We start from the raw sequence: 18,008 nt of genomic DNA, 5'->3' as shown, positions 1-18,008 counted from the left end.
GCATATGCCCACTACCCCAACTGAAAGGCTTCATCATTGGTCTGGAATTTTCAAACTTTTGCAGAATAGCCTTTCAGTTGAAACAATGAAAAAAACCTCTAATATACTGTGAATTTCATATCTGCTGTATTCTGGGCACTTCCTGAAGAAGGGAAATTATTTCCATTGTCCCATGAACACACTCGGACCCAGCCAGAAAATCTTTTCTGTCATTGTCCTGACCTGCCTCTTAACAAGATTGATGCTGCTACATAGCCCTTTCCCTTGGGTGTAGACTCCAAGGTTTTTCACTACTATGTCAACCTCAATGAACAAATAACTTTTGAAAACATAGTGGGCCTCAGAGTTTCAGTAAGTGACAGTTATCCTTACTTTAGAGATGGGAGAAAGTTCAAGGTCCTACAGAAGTGTGTGAAAGAGAGACAGAGACAGATAGATAAATGTAAAAATCTAGTTGATAACTAGCTTTAGCAGACACAGAGCTTGAAACTGAAAAGAGACAAATAATGATAATAATGTTGATACCTTGTATTTGAGCAATCCAATACTATTTTCATAGCATTTCATTTTATTTTTTGCTGTGTTTGAGTTTAATGCAACTAGAAGAAAATTCTAGGTGGGATCACAGAAAATCTGTGCTATTATAGTTAAATATAATGAACACTTTGATCCCGAAAGCTGTGGAGCTGAGTCCTTTTCATTTAAAAGACTTTTCTCATGTCAGATTTATCAAACAAAGAGAACAATTACTGATATACTAGTTCATTTCCTTTCATTCCTATAACTCTTATAATTTGTGTGGCTCAAATTATACACAGTGAACTTCAGGCTAAGATTTAATTTTATATGTTATCCAGTGGCCTAGTTTCCACTCCATATTTAGCAGATGAACATCTCTGAGAAAGTATCAGCCTTCACAGATGTTGGGAAGGAATCGCTATTGGCTCACACTTGCTGACCAGCAGTGGCTGATAAAAGTAGTTCCTGGGGCACAGACATGGTGAAGTTGCTAATCTATGTAATTATTTGGGCACCTACCAAAGAAGTCTTGAGTATCTGTGACTTTTCCCAATGTGTTTTAAAAAAAGATTTTTTAAAAAAATGCTTTTCAGATGTAAAAATGTTGGGAAGGTTGTGCTAGGAATCTGATGGCTCCTGGTCCACCCTCCCTCCTGCTACAAGTCCTCATCATGTCTTTACCATCATGATCATAGGAGCCATAGCTGAGGTAACTCCATCCAGTAGAGGGCTGTCTCTGCCCAGTCACCAGGATGCACAAGGTGAATGCACTCAGTTAACTCCAGTTGACCCCCTTCATCTGTTCTGACGCACTTTCTGTATTGCTCAGTTCTAACTGGCAGAAGTCTAGGCCTGAGACTCAGCACAGAGAACTTTCAGTTTTAGGTAAATGTGCAAGTGTGATTTTATTTTATGTCTCTTATTAGGCTCATTGTTGTGGGATGATGTATGCTCTTTTCCAGGAAAGGTAGACATGAAAATATATTTCCATGTAGCATTTGGAAAGTAAGTCTTCTGGTTATCACAACTTCCCATGTTCTTTCAAGCCCCTGCCAATGCCAGCCAGAATATGAAGAAAGAATGCTTACGGGAATATTTTCTTAGCAACATTAATTCCAAAAGTTCTTTGCCAAAGAGGGGGTTTGTTGGGCAGATAAATTTTGGAAGTGCTCTATATTCTCTCTTTGAGAACCAAGATGTCCATTAGCAAATTAGGAGTCCTATGTGGATTGGCAGTAAGAAAAAAATTTAAAGATGTTTAACTATAAGCCAAGATTTCCTAAATTTATGACCATGGAACCCGTTTTCATATAACAGCCATAAAGATCAGAATGAGAAATGCTAACATAGGGAATGTTTTTAGAGATTTAGGTTTCCTAAGGAACTGAGTCTTCTTTTGCTTTTCCCTTAAACATCTTACACATAGTGAATTCTACTAAATTTGATGGTAATATTGGTTATGGCTATTTTAGAAAAGGCATGTATGGGGAATTGATATTAAAAGTTAGTATTAAATTGACATTCATTAGAAGGTCTTGTCTGATTTGGGAAAAGAAAAAGTCATTTGCATAGGAAAAGACTGGACGCTTAGAGCTAAATGTGACATGAGAAGGGCTATAAAAGCAAAAATTCCATACTCCTTTTTATTTCTTTCATTTAAGGTGCATCTCTTGGTATTTACAAGGCAGTGTAGGATATAATAAACAAATGTGAAGCATAGTCCTTCTTCTCAAGTGAATTGAGACTAGTCAGGAATGAAAGACATACATAAATCAGTTGAATACAGCATAGAAAATGGTGAGGTGCCATAGGCTGCTATTTTGTGCTGTGAGATAAGCAACAATATATGTGAACTACAGAATGAATGCTGCTTCACTTTACTTTTGCCTACACTAACCAGAAATGAATAGGAAAGGAAATTCTAGGAAATCCAGTTCAGCCTGAACAAGTTGACGCAGTACAAAGTCATCACACCATCTCTTTCCACTGTAACTTTCTCAGTGGGCCCACATAAAAAATGTCATGGCAGTGAGGATGGGCTCAACAACATGACCTTCCATTAATCAAGCCTGATTTAACTTTGACCACCATTTGTCATTAGGGAAATGCAAGTCAAAACTAAAATGAGATACCACTTTGTACCCACCAGGATGGCTGTCATAAAAAAATACAGTAACTAGTGTTGGTGAGGATGTGAAGACATTGGAACCTTCATAATGTAAAATGGAATGTAAAATGATGCAGCTGCTTTGAAAAAATAATCTCATAGTTCTTCAAATGGGGTGGGGGATAATGGAGAGTGACTATTAATGATTAAGTGTTTCTTCCTGGGGTGACAAAATGTTGTAAAATTACATGTGATAGTTGCACAACTCTGTGAATATATCCAAAAGTGTTAAGTTTTACACTTTAAATGTATGAACTATAGAGTATGTGAATGATATATTAAAGTTGTTAAAAATGCTCTGTCAATTATCTTTACTTACTCAGCAGATTCCAGAACTCCTATTACTTCTATCATAATTGCTTTGTTTGTAATTATTGTATATAACTAGAATTTCTTGGGGAAAATGGCATAACTATTTATTTTGAACCTTTCCTTCTTGATGATGTGTAATCATTTATATCTGAGCTTAATGGTTATCTTTTCCTAAAGATAGGACTGTACAGTTCAAGTGCCCACTGTGTTACCTGACAACTGTGCAAGTCCTGAGAAGAGGGGCTGAGAATAAGGTGGAATGCTAGGTTATGGACTGTTGCACTGCACGGCAGCTAGAGGGGGCGCGACACCACAGGGAAGCGCCACTGGGGGTCACCTGTTGTCCGGCCCAGGCAGCAACCGCAGTGCTGGGGGGAAGGAGCATGCCACAGGGAGCGCAGCGCACTCTGAATCTGAGGGAAACTGGCGGGGGCCAACTGAGATGGAAACAGGGGTCTGAATCCCACAGAGCCCATCCCGGGGTTGTCACAGATAAGGGGAATAAACACAAATCATCGCAAGCACTTCTCTGTTTGCCGGGAGAGCAGAGGTGGGCACTTCCCTCTTAGTGGAGAAGCCCGTGGCATATCCCTCTAATGGAGAAGGCCCCATCGCCCTTTGTTCCAAAGCTTTTATTGAAAATCTTATCAGTGGAGCTAGGTAACAGGAGTGCATTCGTTATCTCATTACATCAGTATGTTAAGTTTCACAGAGGATATATGATGCTTTTAAGAAGACAAGTGACAGGAACACACTTATTTACATGGGATCTCTGAGAGGAGATCAGTATAAACAAGTGAGAGACTAAAGTCGACATAAAGGTGCCTAACAATATAGTGTAAGGGGTGTAAATAATGTAAATGTCCTTCTCAGCATAAGCTGGCCAGAGCTTTGAGGGAAGAACAAAGCACACATTAAAGAATTTACTTTTCAGCCTGATTTCCCCGGGAACAGCCAGATCTGATTTAGGGCTGATTCCTGCACTGTTTCAAGCCTGAGCCAGATATGGGTAGAGGACCACAAAGAGATAAGGAGACTGTTTTTCAGCTATAATGAGGACTCTGGCTGTGTCCAAGCGAAGCTGAGAGGTGCTGGCCTTTTTGCCCTTTCTCCGTGTCCCCCAGTTTCTTGTCTGCTGCCTATACCAGTCAATGCCTGGCTTAGGTCACCTCTCCCCCAAGGGGTCTTACCCATCATTGACAAGGACCTCACAAGACAAAGCAGAGAGGCAAGAGTTGCGCCCCTGCCAGGAGCGTAATCTTTAGGAGCCTGTTTCTCCAAGGTCTCCTGATTATTTCCAGCGTTGGGGTGCTCCAGCCTGTTGGCAGGGTTATAGTTTCTGAAACCAGACAGGGCATTTCCCAACAATGAACAAGCATTCAGGAGTGTGCTGCCAGTCTTAAATTTGTGAGAAAGGTTGTAGATAACAACTTGGTAATACTTATAAAAGGAGCAGAGGCTTGAAAATGAAAACCATAACAGTGTGCAAATATAATAACAAATATAGATGGTGGATGAGTCCCCCAGGGAAATGGCTGGGCAGAGGAAAAGGAAAAGCCTGGGGATTGGACCCTGGGGGAGTCAGTAGGTGGGAGAAGGGAGGGCCTTGAGAAGCATAGGAACTGGATGCAGATTTGGGAGAACCAGCACATTTCAATGGGATAGATTTTTTCCATGTCAATTATAATGGCTTTTTCTAGGTAGAGTAGAACTATGCATGTTTGAAGAGAGCTTGGCTACCTGAATTTGGAAAGAGGAAGAAAATTATTTTATTAACTATTAATACAATATAACACTGCCATCCTATTTAAAGGGTCTCTTTTTTAATTTTTTTTTTCATTCTGGTATATGGTGTAAGAAAGTGGTCTGGTTTTATTTTTATGCATCTATCTGTCCAATTTTCGCAATACCATTTATTGAATAGATTGTTTTTATCCCATTTTGTGTTCTTGCCTCTTTTGTCAAATATTAATTGACCATAAAGGCACAAGTTTATTCCTGGGCTCTCTCTCTTGCTCTATTTATCTATATGTCTCTTTTTATGCCAACACCATGCTGTTTTGATTATTATGTCCTTGTAGTATGGCTTGATATCAGGTAGTGTGATTCCTCCTACTTGTTCTTCTTTCTCAAGGCTGCTGTGATTATTCGGGGTCTTTTGTAGTTCCATATAATTTTTGGAACTTGCCCACTAAACTATTGAGATTCTAGATATAGAATGAAGCCTGTTCCCCAACTATTTTACATAAAAGTAACATCTTTTGTATTTTTTAAAATTAATTTATTCATTTTCCCAAATATATTTGTCTCCGCCTTCCCCCCAACACTTTCCCCTGCCCCGCCTCCCTCCCTCAATCCTTCCCCATTTTGGCTTTGTCCATGAGTGCTTGCTGTATGTTCCTTGACTTTCCCGTTCCCTTCCTGTTCCCCCACCCACCCCTCCCTCCTTCCCTCTTGTCTCTGTTGGTTTCTTTTTCTTTCAGGGTTGCTGGTCTTATTTTCCTTGCATCTTTGTTTTGTTGGTTAGGTTCCGCTTATAGGTGAGATCATATGGTATTTGTCTTTCACCCCCTGGCATATTTCGCTTAGCATAATGCTCTCTAGTTTCATCCATTCATCTAGTCTGCTTTTGATTCCTTCTACTGTGTTCTTCAACTCAGAAATGGTATTCTTCGTATCCTCCTGTGTCTTCTTGATAGTTTGTATGTCCTTTTCCAGGTTGATATAGTTTGCTCTAAGTTCCTGATAGTTTCTCATAGTTACCTTTGAGCTGGCTGAGCTCATTGAGCTTCCTTAGAGTCATTGTTTTGAATTCAGTATCTGATAGTTCACTTGCCTCAATTTCAGTTAGCTCTCTGTGTGAGGATTCCTCCTTTCCCCTCATTTGGGGGAACTTTTTTTTCTTCCCATTTTTGTGAGAGTCTTTTTTTTTTTTTTTTTTTTTTTTGCTTTTGCTTCGATTTCCATCTAGATTTCCTGACTTTGTGGATTAAACTTCTATTGTAGTAGGCAGGTCTTTTATTTATTTGTTTTTTTTGTTTATGTATTTATTTATTTATTTATTTACTTTTCTTTCTGGGTCTGCCTCTGATGATGTCAGTTGTTGACCCTATCTAACCTGGAGCCATTTGAGCCTTCCAGGAATCTGCTGTCTGTGTCTGTCTCCTGTGATTGTCAATCTGGTCACTCTGTCCTCATCTGTCAGGCTTAGGCACCACAGGGCAGAGCAGTGCCTCCTGATGGTGGGACTATGATCCCCTTATAAGCTGCTGTCACTCAGGGGAGTAGTCCGCCTGAGCAAGATGGAGATCATGGACTGGGGAAGAGTCAGCACCTGGAGTCCCCAATGCCTCTGTCTCCAGTCTCTCCTTGAGGGTCTCTGGGCAGCTCTGTGACCCCTTTGGCCAGGGATCCACTATTTCTGTGGACCGCATTGTAATCGCCCACCTTCCAGCTTGTGCGCCCGCTTCTGCCTCTTTAGGGGTGTGGCCTGCCTGCGCAAAATGGGGACTACAGAATGAGGGGGGAGTCTGATCCAGGAATCTCGGATAATCCTTCAGTTCTTTCTCCAACCCCTCTGTCTCCAGTCTCTCCTCAAGGGTCTCTATGCAGCTGTGTGTCCCCTTTGGCCAGGGATCCTCTATTTCTTCCAGCCAGTCTGCACTCAGCCCCCAGCCCACATGCACACAAGCTGTGTGTGGAGCGCCCAAAAGGCAGGTTAATTAATTTACTTATGCCTGAGTGAGATGGTAGCTGCAAAGTGGGAGGTGAGTTATCACCAGCGGCTCTGCTGGCCACCGTCTCAGATCTCTTCACAAAGTTTTCCTCACCAATCTTTCCTCAGGCACCAGCACATTCTGCTGCCGCCTCTACCCAGACATCAAGGAAGGGAGCTGCCACTGCACATTTTTGTGTTGGCCCTTTAAATGTCTCTTTGCATCTCCAGCCACCTGTCTCTGGAAGAGAGCACCCCTAAGCTTTTTGGGGTTGCGCTTTGTGTGTTTTCCTGGTTTCAGCTGCTGTAGTCTAGGGGTCCCTGTTTATGTTCTTCTCAGGGGGATCCAACTGGCTGTTTCAATGTCCCTCTGGTGCTGGTGCCCGTGGGCTCCCAGCCCACCCTCTCAAGCCTCCACTGCAATTCTCACCTGTTCGAATGTGTGAAAGTTGATTCCACTGTCTGTCCACAGCTCCAAGGCTCTTCTCCCTCTATCATTCTGTTGTTTTCCAGGTGATTACTCCACTATTTAGTCGCAATTCCAGTTTTGTCTTGGGAGGAGGTCAGCGTGACTCCCATTCACTCCTCCGCTATCTTTTTTTCTCCTAATGGGTCTCTTTTTAGATTATTTCTTTATTTAAAGCATTATTATGAACTATGGAAAAGAAACCACTAAATTTTTTTATAGGCTTGTTATGAAACAGTGGGACTAGAATGGTGCCAAGGAATTCATATGGGTTATAGACATATTGCTAAACCAATCCAGAACATATTTGTTTATTTTTAGACGATTAAAGAAAAATAGTTGGGAGCCATCCTCAGTGGCCTATGATAGTCTTTAATAACACTCATTTCCTTTTGTTTAACTAAAATATAAAGATACAGAGAGCTGAAGCTCTCTAACATGCCAATGCTACTTTCTTACTATAAACTTGGCTTATCTCATATGACCAAAAATAAAGAATGATGTGGGAGTCATAAACTGTCCTCATCTCGCACTAGTCTTTTGTTATTACAAATGTTCGTAGATCAAGGATGTGATTTCTCAAAAGGACTTAAGTATTTTGGGCACAATTCCAGGAACATTGTGTTCTACTAGACATCAACAGTTTCTGCTGTATCAAAGACATTCTCCTCTAAAGAGTAAAAGCCAATTTGGAAGGGTAGGAGGGTTTCAGAGTATAGGCACAAAATAAACTTGCCCTTTGTTCAAGACTTTTATTTTTTACTTTTTTAATATTTTTAAATCATTTTTATTATTATTCTGTTATAGTTGTCCCAATTATTTCCCCTTGCCCTCCTCTGCCCATCTCACCACCAATTACCATACTGCTGTGCATGTTCGTGGGTCATTCATACATATTCTTTGACTAGTCCCTTCCCCTTCTTTCCGTCATTATCTCCCTCCCCCATCCCCTCTGGTCACTGTCAGTCTGCTCCATGTTTCCATGCCTGTGGTTCTGTTTTGTTCTTTATTTTGTTGATTCGATTACACTTATAGGTGAGATCATATGGTATTTGTCTTTCACAGACTGGCTTATTTCACTTAGCATAATAGTCTCAGTTCTATCCATGCTGTTGTAAAGGGTAATAGCACTTTCTTTCCTTCTGCTGTGTAGTATTCCATTGTGTAAAGGTACCACAGTTTTTTCATCCACTCATTTACTGATGGGCACTTAGGCTGTTTCCAGCACTTGGCTATTGTAAATAGCGCTGCTATGAAACATGGGGGTGCATAAGTTCTTTTGAATTGGTGATTCAGTATTCAATCTGGTACTGGCATAAGAATAGACATATAGCTCAGTGGAACAGAATAGAGAGCCCAGAAATAAACCCAAGTCTCTACAGTCGATTAATACTTGACAAAGGGGACAGGAGCATAAAATGGAGTAAAAATAGCCTGTTCAACAAATGGTGTTGGGCGAACTGGACTGGTACATGCAAAAGAAATTAAACTAGACCACCAACTTATACCATATACCAGAATAAAGTCAAAATTGATAAAAGACTTAACTGTAAGTTGTGACATCATAAAAGTCCTAAAGGAAAACATAGGCAGGAAAATTTCAGATAGCCCATATAGCAATATTATTGCCAATATACATCCTATGGCAAGGGAAATAAAGGAAAAAATAAACAAATGGGATTACATCAAACTAAAAAGCTTCTGCATGGCTAAAGAAACCATCATCAAAATGAAAACAGAACTGACTGTATGGGAGAACACATTTGCCAATGGCATATTGGACAAGAGTTTGATCTCCAAAATATATGAAGAACTCATACTACTTAACACCAGGAAGACAAGTAATCCAATTAAAAAGTGGACACAGGACCCATACAGACACTTCTCCAAGGAGGACATACACAGGGCCCATAGGCATATGAAAGGATGCTCAACATCACTAGCCATCAGAGAAATGCAAATTAAAACCACAATGATATAGTACCTCACACTGGTCAGAATGGCCATCATTAATAAATCAACAAACAGCAAGTGCTGGTGAGGATGTGGAGAAAAGGGAACCCCAGGACACTGTTGGTGGGAATGCAGACTGGTACAGCCACTGAGGAAAACATTATGAAATTTCCTTAAAAAACTAAAAATGGAAATGCCTTTTGACCTAGCGATTCCACTGCTGGGAAGCTTTTTTATTTTTAAAGAGCAGTAGCCATGTGAAAGTATTCCTGGAGTTTCTACCTCACTGTCTTAGGTTGTAAAGGCATTTCTGTGCCTAAGTGGTTTAGGATTGAGAAACTGCTGACACCTTTTTGAGAAAACTATGACATTGCATTTAAGAGTCTGAGAAGATCTGGTTAGCAGGCAGTTCTCAGCTAACAGACTTCTCCAGGCCCTCCCACTGCAATACTTTGGGGACTGACACATGCAAAAGTAGTCTCAAGAGTTACCTAGTTTAGAAGCAGGCCATGGAAGAAATGAGCCTTCCAGGAGTTTGTGAGAAAGGAAGAGGTGACATGTAGGTGACTGTTTCCACATAGTATATGCATTTCTTTAGCAGATTTAGGTTTTCTGTGGAATAAGAGCCGAGAAGCTAGGAAATGCTAAGAGTAAATAATAATATTCCTTCATCAACTTGGTGCTTTTCTCAACAGGATAAAGATTAATGCCATCGTGGGTCTTTATAATCTTAGAATATTCCATGGCTCCCATTCCTAAAATGATTGCCAGGCTAGACTCTTCTGTCTCGCTGAACTCTTCAGTCCTCCTGACACCTCTGTTTAACAAGGCTTAGATCATGGGGTCCTTAGGACCTCGCATGAAATCTTACTGTGGTTGTCCTTGTCCTGAGAATAACTTAATTAGGAATGTAGGACACATTTTTTAAATTATATTTATAATACTTTTCTTAATGTTCTCAGATGACTGGGCATATTTAATTTTTAAAAGTAACTTTTTCAAAGCAAAGATTAGTTTTTTTATGAGACTGTTAACTTGAATATAAACTCATAGAGAAAAATGTAGATTTTCCCCCAATTTTAATTAAGAGAAGAATTATAACAAGAACCAGCTGTTGTGAAGGCTGCCTATGAGCTATTACTTAACCTCATTCTTTCCTTTTTCCATAGCTATTTTTTGTGTTCTTGGTAAAATGTCTCTGCCCATTTCTCTCAGAACATGTTTTGGCATTTTCCAAAGTTGACCCTGTTTGCCCAGCGGCCATCTTATACCTCAGAACTTATTAGTCTCCATTTTTACTCTTTAGAATTATAAAAAATATGAGTGGAAGGTTTATAAGTTTCACATTTCAAAGTTCTCTCTATTTTAAAAGTTGGGAAGTTTAAGATGTCTTTAGAAAAAGCCTATTTCAACATTTCACCAACCCTATGGGAGGCCAGAAAACTTATGTTTATGAGCAAATACTTTGAGAACAAGAAATTTCTATTTTTCTATTTTCTAGCTAATATCCCCAGGCTTTAATTTCCTCATTTATAAAATGGGAATATTAATAGGGCTTGCCTCTCAAAGTTGGGATAAACATTACATGAGATAATGCATATAAATAGCTTAGAGCAGTGCCAGGCATGGAGAAAGATCTTTTAAAAAGATGATTTTATTTATGTGTTTTTAGAGAGAGGGGAAGGGAGGAAGAAAGAGAGGGAGAAAATCATCAATGTGTGGTTGCCTCTCGCGTGCCCACACATTGTACCTGGCCCACAACCCAGTCATGTGCCCTGACAGGAAATCGAACCAGTGATCCTTTGCTTCGCAGTTTGGTGCTCAGTCTGCTGAGCCACACCAGCCAGGGCATGGAGAAAGATCTTAATAAATGTTAGTGCTGATAGTGGTAGTAAGGATAAAGGATTTTGGAGTCACAAAAAGCATTACAGGAATACAACACAGTATTTTCATATAAGAAATTGGATCATGTAATCTGCTCAGGTTACTTGAATTTGTTACTGTGGAAGAGAAAATTTCTTCTTTGTCACTTACTGGCTGTGTATATTTTTACTCAATTGGAGTGTGTGTGCACATGCTTACAAGTGTGCACATATGAATGCAAATGCTGTAATATCTTGTGTCCCTGCCTTGATAATCAAGAGTTTTGCTTTAGCCCTTTAAAAAAAAATCAACACAGTTAATATTGTGCAGTGCACACAGTAGGCTTTCTTCAAATATCTAATATTTTTATTTGATAAAAAAATCAAAATCTCATGCAAAATTGTATTCATAGGTGTTGTGACCTAATTAAGATTCACCAGATGTTTTGTGTTTAAAGAAAAAGGAATTGAATTAGTAAATAAGGCCTTAAAAACTACTTAGACCTGTTGCTTTTGACACAGTAGAGGATTCTATTACTTTGAAAATGGCTCTTACATTGGTTGGTTTTGAGTTTTTAAAATACTATCTTCATTTATCCTTTGTTTTTATGTTACAGGGGAAAACTTACCCATTTCGGGGTGCCTTCCCTCCAGTCTGGAATCCCATTGCATATCTGGATTACAACAACCTGTGGCGGACAATGGATAACATGGGAAAAGAGGTAAAGTGTGGGTGTTCAGTTTGCACATGACCTGTTTCTAAAGTAACAATAGCCACTGTTTCATGTCCTTTTACAGTCCAGGGAACATGGCTCTGGATAATGATGCATATCCTTTCCAGTGCACCCAACAACTCTGAAAAGTTCACAGTATTTCCAATTTACAAATAAGGAAAATGAGTGCCAAGGGTTTGTGTAATTCCCACAAGACCACATAGCAAGGGAACCAAGGTTCAACCCACATCCGTCTAATATTAATGCCTGTGTACTTTCCACTCTCTGCCACTGACAATCTATGTGATGTATGTATGCCAGGTATCCTACTTACGTGATGCCCCTTTAGTAGTAAAGGAAAGAAAGATTAGTTGCCTCAAGGATTTTTTACTTAGTCTCAGTCTCTGTAACATCACTCTGAAACTTAAATTGGGGACTTAAAATGGGTGTTAGCTTTCAATACTAATAATTATCATTCTCAAAATTTATTAATTTATGTATCTATTACATAGTTATACATGCATTTATATATTGCCATTATTATTATTAGTTATTATAGTAACAGCATTAATACATGGAATCCAAAGAGCTATCTACATTGAATTATATGCCAATCACAGATTCCAACATGGATATAAAAACCAGTTTTCAGAGGTTCTTCTTAGGGCTTCTTGGCAAGGCAGTGGGCAGTAACCATCACACCTAGATATGAGCCCTTCTTTCTCTGCAGATTCCAGCTGATGCACCATGGAATGCTCCACGTGCAGAAGAGTGGGACAGGATTACGATGAAAGACCTCATTGATAAGATCTGCTGGACACAGTAATCTTGACATTTAAAAGTTACTTTTTATCTTCAATTCTGATTTTTCTATCCTATCTTGAACTGCAGCATTTTTCTTTATAAGTTATAGGAAAAGAGTTAAGAGGAAACCTAATGATCTTTCAGTCAGTAGCAATGTTAAAAACATTTAGATTTCAGAGCATGTTTGAACATAAAAGTAACCTAAAGCTTAAGAGGAAAAGTAGGTGAATGAAGTAGAACTTTTTTTTTTTAATGAAAGGGTTGTGTGATTTGCAATAAAACAAGTGATTATGTTTTCAGATTATATAGTGGTCAGCTATAGAAACAATTTGGAAAGAATTTAAAGTAATTCCATATAGATATAAAAATATGAAATGGAAGGACACTAGTATATTTTAGCAAAAATACAAATTGCATAATGTTTTCAGTGAGAACGTGTGTTATTAGCTATATGTTAATAAATAATCAACTAATCTGTATAAATAAAGATTAAAATCTTTATAATCTGTAATAAATGGTTACAAATTATTCAGTCACCATTTGAGGCTTCTATGTGAAAGTACTGTAGCAAGCACTGAGGAATGGTGGTGAATTTGTTAAACAAGGCCCCTGCTCCCATGGAGTTTACATTCTTCTAGCAGGAGACTGGCATTATAGACAAAATTACATAATGCTAGGAGAGGGACTGTAACAGTGAACCTGAAATGTCAGAGAATAAAGGAGATATTCTTTAGTGAATAAATCTTTGAACACAAACAAGAAAGTTGACGCGTCAACTAAAAATAAGCCACAGAGGATGGGAGGAAACAGGGAAGGGTAGAAGGTGCTGGAGCATGGTATCTTTCAGGAAAGTTCTATAGTGGATAAAAATGTATAGTGTAAGAAGACAGTATATTTCCAGAATGAGTGACAGTGGATTGGGAAAACAAGAAATGTGGATGGTGTGTACAGATGGTATATTTTTAAAATGAGCCAAGAAATGAGTGGATGGAGGGAAGACATGAAAGATGGGTGGTATGTTTGGATAGTATCTTCCAAAAATAAGCAAGTTGCTGGCAGGAGATAGGAAGAATGGCTAGTGTGAGGGATGGTATTCTCCAGGAATGAACCCCAGTGCATAGAGAGGAGTCATTAAAGATGGGTGGTGCAGTGGGATGCTATATTTCAGGAGAAAGACAAGAAGGGTGGATAGTGTAGGGGATTAGTATCCTCCAAAATTGATCCACAGTGAGTTAGTAGAGACAGAAATGATGAATGATGTGAGGGAATGGTATCTTCCAAGAATGAGCCATAGGGGATGGGGGAAGACAGGAAGAGATGATGGTGTAAACGGATGAGCCACAATAGATGAGGGTAGATAGCTAAGGATGGATGTTGAAGGAGAGTGGTCACTTCCAAGAATGAACCACAGTACATGAGGAGAGACAGTAAGGATGGATGGATTGGTTGAATGATATCTTCCAGGAATGAGCCTCAGTTGATGAGGGTAGACAAGAAAGATGGATGGTATGTGCAGATGCTATCTTCCAAGAATGAGCTGATGAATGGGGTGAGGGATACAGGAAGGCTGGGTGGAGTAGGGACTGGGTATCTTCCAGGAATAAGCCACAGTGGATGGGGGTGGGAGAGACTGGAAGAGTGGATGGTGTGGGTGGTGGTATTGGTATCCTCCAGGAATAAGCCACAGAGTATGGGGAGAGAGGAAGGTTAGATGGTATAGGAGATGGTATCTTCCAGGAATGAGCTGCAGTGGATGGGGAGATACAAAAAGATAAGTTATGTGAGGGAGTGGTATAATCTGGGAATGCTTAGTGACAGTAGGGGGAGGTACAGGAAGGATATATGATGTAGTGGGATGGTGTCTTCCAGGAATAAGTCACAGTGGATGGGGGTGGCAGGAGAAGTGGATGGTTTAGGGGAGTAGGTATCTTCCAGGAATGGGCCACAGTTGTTAGAGGAGACATAGGAGATGAAATATGTGTTTAGATAGTATTAGTAGCAATTACCACAGGGGGCGTAGTAAGAGAGGAACAATAGATGGTGTGGGAGAATGGTATCTTTCAGTCATGAGCCAGTTGATATGGAGGCAAGAAGAATGAATGGTGTGATGGGATGGTGTCCTCCAAGAATGAACCACATTGAATGGGGAGTAGACAAGCTGTGTAGATTGTATCTTCCAGGAATGAGCCATAGTGCATGAGGAAGACAGGAAGGATGGATGATGTGGAAAGGTAGTATCTTCCAAGAATGAGTCACAATAGATTGGGGGGAGACATAAAAGTTGGATGATATTTGTAGATGGTATCTCCCAGGAATGTACAGCAGTAGTTATGGTATGGTGGGGGAAACCTTGATGGTGTGAGGGGGTGGTATTTTCCAAGAATGATGTACTGTGGATTCATCCTGCAGACCTGAAGGATGAATAGTCTAATGGGTGGTATATTCCAGCAATAAGCCACAGTGAACAGTGGGCATTACGAAGGGTGGATGGTTTGGAGAAGTTATTTTCAAGGTAGAGAGAACAGCAAATAGCTTTTATAAAGGCCCTGAGGTTCGAAGTTTGGCATGTTTTAGCAAAGTATGGACAGTATTCCTGGACCATAAAGAGGCCATGAGAAAGTGATGTTAATGACAGATTGGAGAACTGGTTGAGATGCTGATGGTGCAAGAGTAATTGCCATATTTGAGACTTTTGCCTTTTTCCGTGAAAACCTTTGAAAGGTTTTAGGTGGAGTAGAGTTTGTTTTGTTTTGTTTTGTTTTGAGCTGTTAAAAGACTTCATTGGCTATAACTTGGAGAAGCATCAAGAGGGAGTATAAGATGACCAGGTAGAGATAACCATGAGCAGCCACAATTGTAACCCAGGTGACAGTCAGTGGTACCCTGGACCAGGACCTGGACCTGGACCAGTGGAGGTGGAGAGTAGAGGAGGGTTATTCAAATAAGTGAGAACAGATATCCTTAATTATCCCTGAAAAGCATATCGATCCTTTAGACTACACTGGGATTAGCATATTTGAAGCTAACCCATAATTTCTGAAAAGCAAGGTAAAAGTTCATTTTTCCTAAGAGTTAAAATATGCATTCCTTCAGAAATTGAGTTCATGATGTTTTTTTCAAAAGCCATGGAAATATTTTCTAACCATACTAAATTGTGTTTTAAAAACATGCCCAGTGAAGCATATATGTATTTACTTCTGACATGCACTCTTATTCTGTGACCAGGACTGCTAAGCAGTTTGCGTCTCTCTTTGTGAACATCAATGTGACCTCTGAGCCTCATGAGGTTTCTGCCTTGTGGTTCTTGTGGTATGTGAAGCAGTGTGGTGGCACCACTCGGATATTCTCCGTTACCAATGGGGGCCAGGTATGGAGGGTCCATTTACCAGTATAACTTTATTTGAGATTTTTACCCCTACCCCCAGATCAGTGTCTGAATAATTGAAGCATTTTGAAACATGAATAATTAGCAGCTTGAGATGATCTCAAAAAACTTTTCTGAAAACAAAATTTCTCATTTCCATTTCTCATTCCTGCAAATAAGATCACAGCTAAAGAATGTTATATTTTGAATTATGTAGGTTTTGGGAATGCTGCTCTTTCCTTTTGAAGATAGGTAAAATTAGGCTATTTATGTAAGGGGAAGCTAAATTACTGAAATAACTAATTTCCAAAAATTTCTAGTATAGTTGCCCTTCTGTCAGAAGTTTCAGTTATCTTTGGTCAATTACAATCTGAAAATATTACATGGAAAATTCCAGAAATAACCAATTCATAAGTTTAAATTGTGCAGTGTTCTGAGAAATAAAATGAAATCTCATGCCCTCCCACTCTGTCCTCCCTGAGACACGAATTATCTCTTTGTCTAGTGTCTCCACACTATAGGTGCTCCCTGCCTGTTGATCACTTAGTAATCATCTCAACTGTTACAGTATCACAATGCTTATGTTCAAGTAACCTTTATTTTACTTAATAATGACTCCAAATTGCAAGAGTAGTGATTTGGCATTTTTGATATGCCAAAGAGAAGCTGTAAAGTATATGTATGTATAGGGAAAATATAGTATATATAAGGTTTGTTTCTCTCCGTGGTTTCAGGCATCCATTGTGGGTCTTGGAAGATATTGCACACAGATAAGGAGGGGATTACTATACTTGTAAAATTATTATATTTAAAGTCATCTCTGCTCCATACATAAAGCTTTTTTGTCCCATTCTGTGTCTCAGTTATTCTTTTATGTTAACTATTATAGAATAGAAGTCACTATTCTTTCTTCTAATTTTCATAGTGATTTATGGCCACCATTTCATTAGTAAATTCTGTATTTTGGATTCTAAATTTTTGCTCCCAACTAGAATTTGGCTCCATACTACTTCTGTTTTGGACTCATTTAGCATATTCTGTGAACACACAGCAAACCAGTGATGAGGCCAGAATCCTAATTCCCCATTTTTTTTAGCCTCTAAGATCATTTCAAGGCTCTCCCTTATCCAAAGCAAATGGGTCTCTCTTTTCTAGGAATACAATGCCTTGATGAAATGAGGTTTAATTAGTAGTTTAAATCTAACTTTGCTCTGTTCCATAGTGCAAGGGGTGGAGCCCTTCTCCACTAAGTGAATTATTTTTCTCTTTAGGAGATATCCAGAAGTCCTCAAGTTGCTCTTGTGGCCCCAAGAGTTATTGTCCACTTGATCCTTACCTTTAGCAAATACGGGACAGTTGCATTTTTTCTTTCGTTACTTATAGGCAGAAATAACACATTACTCCTTTAAACCTGTATTTTACTTTCCAGGGTATCTTGACTCATTCAGAGGAGCCAGGATGCTTCTAGCCATACTCTACATGAACTTTTGGAAAGCACAGTTCACATTATGACTCTCAAACAATTATAACAATGTTTTTATAAAGAACTTAGATTTATTATTTAATAATTTAATTTGACCAATACTAGACATGGAGGGATAGGCAGTGAACGAGATGAAATAGTCCATGGTCTTTCCATTTGCACTCTACTAAAACTGAAAATAAGTCTTGGAAAACAGAGGTCAAATTATAAATTAAATGGTCCTAGTTTCTTGAGGAAAGATAGATCATCATTTTAGGTCTGAACTACTATGAGCATATTTTTATAAAGAACTTTGGTGGTGTCATTAGAACAATAGCCAGTTATGAAAAGCATAAAATCACTGTGTGGCTGCTCATGCAAGGTTTTCTATTAGAGCATGATTGAGGTACCCAACTGTTAAATGTTGAGCTGTTCCTCAGTCTACCTACATGTATTTCTAACCATTACAAAGAATATTCTACAACAGGCTAAGTATATTCCCCTGGTTCTTACAAAATGCATTATATTAAGGATTTAACTTCTTAGATTTAGCTGGAACCATTTCCATGTTGAGTAGAGCAGATAACAGTGGGGAAAAGCACTCATGGACTTATAGGGCTGATCAAAGGAACTACTTAACAATGTCTGGAGGAACACACAGGTGCTTAGGT

The 18,008-nt window shown here is 39.2% G+C and overlaps 1 protein-coding gene across 2 annotated transcripts in view; it reads left to right on the top strand.

Moving 5' to 3' along the window:
* Positions 1-18,008, top strand: part of MAOA (monoamine oxidase A) — a 77,872-nt gene that overhangs the window by 43,677 nt on the left and 16,187 nt on the right. The window contains exons 4-6 of one of the 2 annotated variants that reach the window (XM_054566529.1): positions 11,612-11,716; positions 12,438-12,529; positions 15,737-15,878. In XM_054566529.1, the coding sequence (XP_054422504.1) occupies positions 11,612-11,716; positions 12,438-12,529; positions 15,737-15,878 (339 nt within the window). The remainder of the gene's footprint in view (positions 1-11,611; positions 11,717-12,437; positions 12,530-15,736; positions 15,879-18,008) is intronic. The other variant, XM_054566528.1, reaches the window with a different exon arrangement.

This window comes from Pteronotus mesoamericanus, unplaced genomic scaffold, assembly GCF_021234165.1.
Source record: "Pteronotus mesoamericanus isolate MK-2021 breed Mesoamerican mustached bat unplaced genomic scaffold, CSHL_Meso_final contig_173, whole genome shotgun sequence".
NCBI lineage: Eukaryota > Metazoa > Chordata > Mammalia > Chiroptera > Mormoopidae > Pteronotus > Pteronotus mesoamericanus.
This window is presented reverse-complemented; position numbering and strand designations above follow the sequence as displayed.